This window comes from Elaeis guineensis, chromosome 5 (assembly GCF_000442705.2).
Source record: "Elaeis guineensis isolate ETL-2024a chromosome 5, EG11, whole genome shotgun sequence".
Classification (NCBI taxonomy): Eukaryota; Viridiplantae; Streptophyta; class Magnoliopsida; order Arecales; family Arecaceae; genus Elaeis; species Elaeis guineensis.
In genome coordinates, this window is record NC_025997.2 from 27,719,202 (window position 1) to 27,729,789 (window position 10,588).

The 10,588-nt window shown below is 35.4% G+C and overlaps 1 protein-coding gene across 1 annotated transcript; it reads right to left on the minus strand.

Annotated features, from left to right (window-relative positions):
* Positions 1-307: 307 nt before the first annotated feature.
* On the minus strand, positions 308-1,499 carry LOC105045266 (probable esterase PIR7A). The gene is made up of 3 exons (XM_010923485.4): positions 1,044-1,499; positions 796-933; positions 308-722 (listed from the first exon to the last, which is right to left on the minus strand). The coding sequence occupies exons 1-3, from the start codon at positions 1,482-1,484 to the stop codon at positions 447-449; spliced, it is 855 nt and encodes a 284-aa protein (XP_010921787.2). The 5' UTR covers positions 1,485-1,499; the 3' UTR covers positions 308-446.
* Positions 1,500-10,588: the final 9,089 nt, after the last annotated feature.

The window sequence follows — 10,588 nt, forward strand, 5'->3', positions numbered from 1 at the left end:
ATGAAAGGTAATCTTAAATCATAATTCTTGCTTATTTTTATGGAATGATTAGTTAAATGCTACAAAAGAACCTCACTTTGTAATACATTAGAAACCCTATTCTCCGGCAATCAGGTTCCATAGGGTCCCAACATATCAACATTTTTCATTCCACTTGGACTAACGCAACCTCTGACCACAGCAGGCCAATTAGCTTGATACCCCTAAGAAAAAAGGGCCATGACAATTTTCTTATTATTATTATTATTATTATTATTATTATTATTATTATTATTATTATTATTATTATTATCATTTGAGGTACAAGTGGGGAAAAGGCTTTTGCCCCAAATATTAATAAATATTTGGGACAATTTATTGAAAACAATACAAACCACAAATATTATAATCCTCTTGCATCAGAGCATCCGCTAGTTCAAGCAAATCAGAAACTTCCGCCCGCGGTCTCATTGATACTTCCCAGCGATCTCAAGCAGGAGACAGCAAAGCTCTTTTGGCTTTGAAAGCATGACCATATGACCAGACTTCTCGATCTCCTTCACCTCCACCTCCGGGCTTAGCTCGATCATCCAACGCTGGAAGTCCTCTTTAATGGCTAGGTCCCCGTTGCACACGACGAACGCTCGGCTCACTGAGCCATAGTTTTTCTTTGAGACCACAACGGGATCCTCGTTTTGAAAATATCTCCCTGGCCTCACCAATGTAGTAGCCAGCGTCAAGTCCTATCACCAACATGAAGTTAGAGGAGATAATATGAAGTTCAGAAATTTTAAGGTTGCAAGTTATATATGTTACCTCAGGTGCAGAGAGATGATACAACCTTTCCTTCATGTAATTGGGACCGAAGGTGATTGTGGTCCAACTGATGTCATGGTCTTGGCCGATCACAAATTTGGTATCCAGGAAGTACTCAGGTGGATGCCTTATGTTGTACTAGTAATCATCAAATGAAAGGGTTATCAGAATTTGAAGTTTTCCTTTTTCGCATAATTTTCTTTTTCTAATTTTTGAATTACAACATAAAACAAATTAAACGTACGTACCTCCTGCGTGATGGTGGAGAGGGGAGTGGTGGTGCTTGGCATGATTGCGGTGACGAAAACAGCAACAGAGATCTTCTCTGGGAACTTTTCGGCCGCGAGGGCGATGCTGTACCCACCATGGCTGTGTCCGACGAGGACCACCCTCTCGCCGGATGGAATCGAGGCCATTGCCTCCATCAATGGTGCAGAGTAGTCGGAGAACGACCGGAGTTCGTTGAGGGGCTCGGGGTTTCTGCCGCTAGCAGCCAGGTCAAGTGCGGTAACTCTTTGGCCAGCCGACCTTAGCAAGGGGGCAAGCTTGTACCAGCACCATGCACCATGACCCATCCCATGAACAAGGATGAAATGCTTCTTGCTCGCTTGCTCCATCTTTTTGGCTTCCTTTTCCCTGTTCACTATGATCTCTATTATGACTCTTATCCATTTCTCCTTCGGTTCCATTCATAGTTTGGCACGAGGATATTTTTCAAAGATGTTGATTAAAATAAGTCGCTAAGATGTCATGATTGTTATGTTTGCACATTCCAAAGATGCCAATTCAGATAAGTCATCGAAGTCACTCAGCAATTGCGTGGTGGGCTCAGGATTTGTCGTTACTCCCTTGGAATTGGCATCCTGAAGTGGAAAGCAAAGTGATTGGTGCAAAGCAGTTAATTGACTTTTCTGAGTCACCGCAGCATTTATTGGTTAAGAAAAAGATGCCTTGCACCGGAGAATTTGAGTTGTGATTACAATCTTCATTTGGAGAAGCAAAGCGGGACTGCTCATGGTCACAAGGGAGTAGGAAATTAATTTCAAATCCTTGAATTTATTGGCTATTTATATTAGGGCCTCATCATTTTTTGCTTTAATCCCTGGGATGCATCTCATATATGCTGGTGTCTCGTTTTATGATGTGCTGATGTTAATTTATAAACACTTATCCTTGCTTGATGCACAGCTCATGGACGCCTATCAAAATGAACGAATCAAAACAAACCGTATGGTAGTTGACCTTTGACCATTAAATGCCACGCAATTAGAAGTTGGATTCACTACTTGCTTTTCTTAGATGGTCACAGATCACATAATAGTGCTGCCGGTTTTGTTACGTTAAAGCTTATGTTGATCAGCAATGGAGATAGCCAAAGACATGAAGCCATCTACCAAGGAAAAAAAAAAAAAAAAAAGACGTGTCAAACTACAATGGGTGTCGGCCATCCATGTGGCATCCGCTTGCCATACGTTCTATCATCAATCAGACTTGATCCTTAGGATGCATGCGCATGGCACCAAGTCCAATTTAAGCCTGACATGTAGGGTTGAAATCGGATTGAATATGGATCGAATATTATTATATTCATATTTATATTTATTTTATTTGATAAATATAAATACGGATATGAATATTATTCGGATGCAAAAATCATATCCATATTTATTTTAAATGGATATGGATATAATTTGGATACTGAAAATATGGATATAATTACAGATATTATTTAGATAATTTAACTTTATAACTATAGAATCAAAGATATTACTAAATAGATTATAAATCAAATTAATAACATGTTTATGTGATTGATATTTCTCTTAAAAACTAATAAATGCTATATAAAATTATATAGAGTTACATGTAAATTCGGATATTTGGAAATAGATCAGATAGTTGTCTATCTATATCCACACCCATTTTTTTTTTATGGATATAGATATAAATACAAATATTAGTCGGATTCTCAAATTTTTGTCTATATCTTGATTAATTTGGATACGAAAATAGATCCGGACAGATAATATCCATGTCACTTTCACCCCTACTGATATAGCATAAAATCAACCCGCCCATCACGAAAAGAAATATGGCAAGTAATTTTGAAAAGATTTAAATTCGAACGTTGAAGTCTTGGTGGATCCAAATAAGAAAGGAGATCAGAACATATTCAAATCCAGATATGGAAGAAGGTCACGACAATCTCTTAATTTTTACCTCCAAATATCATGATGAGTTTTTACTCTCTCCTCTAAGAGGGCCAAGGGACTCCAAAAAAGGGGCATTACATGATCGAGGAGAGGAAGAAAGGGCCAAAAGCTCCCAAGATGTGCATCACGAGAGATTGGGATGTGAGTCCCTATAAGCCATCCTTTTGGGTGATTTGAGATGCGAGTGGAGCACCCGAGATATGCAACTCTGATTAAAATGGGGCAATACTCTACTGTAAGCTTCTTTCGTACTTTTTTTTTTATTGTTGTTATTCTGAAATCCTTCGTGACTTAGGCATCTGAGGGTCTGGCTGGAGCCAATTAGGCAAGTTTTTTTTTTGTGTGCAGATCAGCATCTCTGCTTATATCGATCAGCACCCTCTAGACTGTCATAGTCATATGGGATTTTGGAAGCCTTTAAATCCTTTTTAAAAATAAACTAGTTGTTTCTAGCCATTGAAAAATAGAAACCAGCCATTAAAATTCATTTGGAACAAATCTGAATTTCTACAGAACTAGTTGTTGGGACTAGAGTTAACTTGAGCGGACATAGAGTCAACTCGTTAACAGTAAAAGTCAGGTCAAGCTCAAGGACTATACTTAAAAATTCTATTCTCTATTTTTCTAAAAGAGTTGATTTAAACCTTTTAAGAATCAACTCAAGCTCCGTGTTATTTGGTGCCAATGTGTCGAAGTCAATTTAAAACCTTCTAACTTCATTCTTTTTATATTTTAGTCTCTCAAACTTGAATTTCTTGACCCTAATACTTCTAAAATACTTCAAATATTTTTCTAACTTTAGGATTTATTCTTTTAAGTTTCTTAATGCTTCTTTAAACGATCAAGCTTATTATATTTCCTATAAAATAAATTAATTTCTCCAAAAACACACATTCATTGTATCATACTCTAAAATTTTATACTCATCAAAATCAATCCTAGGATCAATAATCTCTCTTTTTTTGATAATGACAAAACTTTGAGTATATGCAAAATAAAATATTATGTAGTTCTGAGATTTATGTCAATTTATGTATAATTTACATGAAGTAAACAAGTAGATACATTGAGAACATATTTTATGAATAAATCATAAAATATTCAAGTTAGCTCAAGCATATACTCAACTTATCCTCTCTCCTTTTTGACAATATCAAAAAGCTCAAGGGAAGGATTGAAAATGAATCATCAAAACCAAATTCAAACTTAAATGTTCAATTTTTAGAATTAATTAGTTTTCTCTCCTTTCTAAATTCAGACTTCTTCCTTTTCTCAAAATATAGATGCAAAAATATTTCTCAATTTCAGTTAGAAAAGTACTTTAAGCTTTAAAGATCCAATAGTGATAGTGATTTTCAGAACTAAGGATTTGAATTAATGATTTAAAGCAAAGCACAAAACATATTTAAATTTGTAGAAATCATTTCTTTCTTTTTTTAAGTGGTATGAATCCATTTAAGTTCAGAAAAAGGTATAATTTTTTTAAATTTATCTTAAAAGATATCATATCAAGAATATATCAATGCAAAATATATTGGAGACTAAATATTCATTTCTTTTACTAAAGATGGAGCAATAGAGTTTAAAGCAAGAATAAACTATTTGATACCAACTTATAAAACTATGATATCAATCATGATAATATTCTTGAGAAATTCTACTTGATATCAATTAAAAGAAGTTTGAGTTTATATCTTAAAAAAAATTAATTTAAAATAAAAAATAATAAATTTAATTCTTCTTGATAGTAACTATCCAAAAAGAATTATCTTTCTTCTTTTGATCTGATTTAAAAACACATCTCTCCATTTTTTAAATAAAGTTGATGCATTAATCAAATTCTCAAATTCAATTACAAAAAGACTTTGAGCTTCAAGGATTCAAGAAGGATAGAATTTTTCAGAACAAAGAATTTTGAGTATCAAAGCTAGACATATGAGATATTTGGAAACTTATCTCTTCCTTTTCTTAATAAGTATTAATTAATTAAATTCAAAAATCATATCATAAAGTATTAAAGCAAAATGTGGTATCAGAGCAAAATATACTATAGACAAAATATTCTTGGGTTGTTTGATATCAATTGTAAAAATAATCTCTTTTGCACCAAATACTTTGAAAATCAAATCAATTAACTTGCTTGATAGTTTTCTTGATACCAATTAAAGATTTATGAAGAGCATTTGTCAAATTCATTTCTCAACAATAATCATCATTTCAAATTCAAAGAGAAGGCATGTTCTATTGAGGGTGCAGGCTTTGCCCGCATATTTGCTAGCCGTAACTCCTATCCATCAAAGGTTGGCAAAACCGCTCCGATTGATGCCGTAAGGAACTCCATGCTAAGAATAAATTGAAAGTCATCAAAAGGCACAGCGATAGGCTAACTTAGTGCAAAAACCATCCATAAGTAACCTACCACAAAAGCCAACTAAAAAATGAAAGAAAATGGATGAAAAAGCAAAAGCAGATATGATAAATTCCAACAACATGAGAGCCCTAGATCTTGGGATTCTTCTTCTCTAGCAGATCCTTGAGTGGAATCCTACTTATACTCTTTTTATTATATTAGCAGGATGGATGCCAAGTTAGAGAGATGGGAGAGGAAAGAGAGAGAAAACTCTCTCTTTTTTCTTTTCTTTTTATTTTCTTTTCTTTTTCTTTTCCCTCTCTTTTTCTCATTTTCTTCTTCCTTCTTCATGGAAATAAGGGAGGGAAAAAGGCTCGGCCAACCATCCTCAAGATAACGACCCCATATGGCAACAAACCCCCTCTTCTGGTGGCTTTGGCCCTCAGACACCCGAGCACGGTTGTGTCCAGTGAAGGCAGTTAGTTCGATGGAAGAAAAATAAAAAGAATAAAACATGGGACTCTCTCATGACTTGAATCGACAATCGATCGATGGCAATCAAGCCATTAACAACGATCAAGGGCCCCTTAGATATTGATGGAAGAGAGGTAGGGATTAATTACCTGGCTCTGGCAAAGAAATTGACAGCAACTCATTAAGAAGTCTTGGCAAAAAATCAAGGGAAACACTAGGTGTTTCACTGACGGTGGATGGAGATGAAAGATGGCTCCGAGAGGAAGAGAGAAGGAGGCTTTATAGATAGGAGTTTTAGATTCTTGTTGGAGTTTGATTTTCCTCGAGATCCTTTTTCTGATCGAACTTGGAAGAGGAGATGGAGTCTTCCTCTTTCACCTCTTTTGCCTCACATGCCCACCATATGAGATTTAGGAATTTTTTTAAAAAAAAATATTTCTTGTATGCTTCAAAATCATGCAAAAAAAATAAGGTTCTTATATTTTTCTCCTTTAAAATAATTTCATCATCAAAATTAGCATATTGCAAAGTCGATAATCCTAAGGCACAAAATTTTTATCTTGTCATTGAGCTCCTAGATAGCTTTCTTCACTCGAAAAAAAATCCAATCCTCTAGCATAACATCCTTTAGATTAGAACCAATCTTTTTGATCTAATTTAAGTGACTTAAATCATCACACTTTCACTGCATACTCTGATCTAAATCTACTAATTTTTTGAATTTGTTAAATAATCTTTACACTAATAAAATTGTAGATTGTCAATCCCTCAAATTATAATCTGAGATATAAATTATCCATCAAACTTCAAACCCTATGAATTATCTCTGCCACAATCCCTAATGATCATAAATCTAAGTTTCAATATTACTTATATCATGCCCTAGTCACTTATATATGAGTCCCAGATGATTTTAACTTAAGCTCTGATCCTATTCTGTCATGCTCTAACCCAGCATCCCATTCGATCACGTGATATAGCAACATGAATCCTAAAGTGAAATCCTAGAGATTATGCAAGGTCTTAAAATCTAATACGTCCTTAATATCCATAAATTATAGTAATCTAATTTTATAATAATTAGCAAAATTTGTATAATTAGAAATTTAATCCTTTTAATCATTCGGTTAGATATCAATGGCACTCTATCTATTCATCCGTTCACTCACAAACTTAAACCATAGCCAATCATGAATATCTTACAATTTTGAAAAAGAAAGAAAAGAAAGATTGTAAGCTCTACAACCCAATAAGTATCTCCTACACCCATACCAGCATGAATATGAAATATCTTTTAACAAATATATATCACTGATAAAAAAATAATAAGATTCATGCATCATCAATTTAATAGTTGAATAATATTATTACAATTCTATTCAACACGTTATATGTTACCATTTAGCAATTATATTCAATAGTCTTTCAGAGAAATTACTTACCATTAATTGGTTAATATAGTTCTGATCCAAACAATATTATTATTTTAGTACTGGACTAGAACTGCTCAAGCTTCAGCATGTGGTAAGCCAAACTCGCACCACATTTCCACCCATGTCCAACAACCATCTTTTAGCCCACAGCTGACATGACAATACCATATTTTACATATACCGGCTAGTCCAGATACCCTTCAGTTAAATATGGTACACCATCTTGATTTGATTTTAGTACTAGACTAGTCACAACTATGCTCTAATTTATAGCAGGCCAAATCATCTCAGCCTACGGCTGATACACCATATTTCACACAGGGTCAACTAATCCATGTACTCTCCTTTCCTGTGCTTTATATTTATCTTTCAGGTATTGGACTACTTGCAACCATGCTCCGGCCCATGGTAGGTCAAATACAATACTGTGCTCCAGTCCGAGCTGATCCAGCACACCATGTTTCTTGCATATCCTAATAGTCCAAATACCATCCATGCTCCATTCATATTATTAAAGTTATAATCTAATTTTTGACATTAGATTAGTTATAGTCATGCTTCAGCTCGTAACAGGCCAAAAATAATGTGGCACTCGAGTCTGAGACTAATCCAATATATATACCATATTTTTTGCATGATCAGCTAATCTAACTACCATACATCCCATCAATTACATTAAATTATGTTTTACTTCCTCAGTAAATATTAAGCATCAATTAATCATAATTCAAACAATATCAATTTAACAACATGTAATACATATACCGATAGATATAAAATATATATCAATTATACAGATTTAATTTTCATAAATATGTACATGATTGTGTTGAAGAACCCTTACTTTTATCGATGATTAGCATAAATATAGTAATCAATAAACTTTTCAATCTATAAACTTTGAAGCAAAGTGTTCCGCTTGACACCACAGTCGCACCTCTACATAATTAGGGTCAAATATAAAAATCGATGATTAAGGATGAAAAAATTACAGAAAAATATCTAAACATTATAAGTCTAGGATCCCTCCTATGGTCAATTAATTAGTTAGGTTATTTAGGTATCTGGACCCTCACTGGTCCATAAGATTTCTAGAGTGAGAAATCCATTAAGAGAAACAATCTTAAGAAAAAAATTTTAGAGAGAAAAATTTATAGAGAGAGAAAATGGAGAGAGAAGATAGAGAGATGGAAAGAATAGAGAGAATTTTTTTTTTTTTTTTGTTTTTCTTTTCCTTCTCTTTTTCTCGTTTTCTTCTTTCTTCTTCTTCGTGGAAACAGGGGAGGGAAAAAGACTCAGCCAACCATCCTCACGGCGATGACCCCAGATGGCAACAACACCCCCCCCCCCCCCCCCCGCCTTCATGGCTTTGGCCCTTGGACACCCGAGCACGATCGCGTCCGGTGATGGCAGTCGATCCGGTGGAAAGAAAATAAGAAGAATAAAACAGGGGACTCTCTCATGACTAGAATCGGCGACCAGTCGGTGGCAATCAGGCCATTAGCGGCGATCAAGGGACCCCAAAATATTGATGGAAGAGAGGTAGGGATTAATTTCCTTATTCTGGCAAAGAAATCGATGGTAACTCATCAAGAGATCTCGGCGGAGAATCGAGGGAAACACTAAGGTTTCGCCGATGGTGGATCAATATGAAAGACGGCTCCGAGAGGAAGAGAGAAGGCTTTATAGATAGGAGTTTCAGGTCCTCTAGATTTGCCTCAAGATCCTTTTCCTGATCGAACTCGGAAGAGATGGAGTCTTCCTCTTCCGCCTCTTTTGCCTCACGTGCCTCACGTGCCCACGACGTGAGATTTAGAAATTTTTTTCTTAAATTTTTTTTTCTTGTATGCTTCAAAAATCCTGCAAAAAAAATAGGGTCCTTATAGAAGTAAACTAAATCCAAAAGCGGTTGATTTGGTTTTAGTTGCTCGCATGAACGATGACAACAACCAGATTGTGGAATGTAGACAGAAGTGAACAGCTTTTAATCTCGACGTTTTTATCAGCCACCAAGGAAATCATTTTTGCTGGAATAGCCCCCAACAATTAACCGCAGCGATGTACGTCTTTGTTGAACTGTTGACAGGAACGTCTGCTTGCCTAATTATAGCATTAACCGAGTTTGATAGTTTTGTGAGAAAACTTCCTCCACATCATTCAAATACATGGTACATTCGTTGTCTCTTTCTCCTACTTCAAGGCGTGCCGGTCACAGCCTAATTTCATAAGATAACTACTAACTTATGGTTTCAGCTAGAGAATTCATAGGTATCTATTACTTGTGCTACTGTAGCTAGAGCTTTGGTATGCAAACATTTTCTTGTGGTGATAGCTTCAGCTGGGACATCAATTTTATTTGAATTGGTGGATGGTTCAAGTGGGAAATGCTTTTTCATTTAGTTTCCATGCAGCTGCATGTGAGAGGCTTTGTGGGTCTGTAAGGGTTCTGCAGCTGGTAAAAAGACCTTTTCTTATAAATGCTATTGTACTCGCAAATTGGCGGCACATGGTGCGTTTAATGCTCCATGCCTTGGATCAGGAACAGATGAAGTGATGTCAAGAAAGAATCCTGGGTGTTTTGCTGTCATTTTCTAGTTTAACCAACTACAAGGCCTCCTTATTGCATGCGACAGGTGCAATTGGATGGTGGATAACACGCCACGCTATCCCTTGCATTTCACCGATTCCGGTTGTGCTCTCTCCACCGTGCATATGCTTGCTTGATAGATGTGAATAGAAAATGTTTGATGGGAGAGAGTGAGAATCTGAAAACAGAATAAAAATAGATGATTTTTATTTCAATTATTTTATAATTAAGAAGAGTTCTATTTCGATTCTGATTCTGAGATAGAATGAGATGACCCAATCTATATAGAACTCAATCTCTACTCTCCTCTATGGATTTCGATTTCGATTCCGATTTTGATTATTGTTCTGATCATGAATAAAGCACTTCGAAGGATTTGACCATTCTGATTCCGATTCCAAGCCATTCCGATTCTCATTCCGATTCCAAACTTATTTAAGGGCTCTCTTTTAAGTCAGAAAAATTGCACTTACAATCATCATTCATACAATCATCATTCATAACCTTGAACTCCAGAAATATTATGGTTTTATTTAATATTATTTTGTATTTATCTATATAATTTGCTGCACGTGATTATGTCTTATAATTCATGGCTACATTTCTGTAGCAGAACAAATCGTTCAACATCTGAAATTTCTGGCATGTTGGCCATATTTTTGATGCAGTGGTCATAATTGACTCTACATGGGGTGTGGGCGTTGGGGAAAACAGCAAGGAAGTTGAAGTCCAGACA

Excerpts from the sequence above, each read along its gene's own strand:
- LOC105045266 (XM_010923485.4), bottom strand. The coding sequence starts at position 1,484 with ATGGAACCGAAGGAGAAATGGATAAGAGTCATAATAGAGATCATAGTG. Across the intron at positions 934-1,043 it reads TCTCCACCATCACGCAGGAG|TACAACATAAGGCATCCACC; the intron begins GTACGTACGTTT and ends GATGATTACTAG. Across the intron at positions 723-795 it reads ATCATCTCTCTGCACCTGAG|GACTTGACGCTGGCTACTAC; the intron begins GTAACATATATA and ends TGTTGGTGATAG.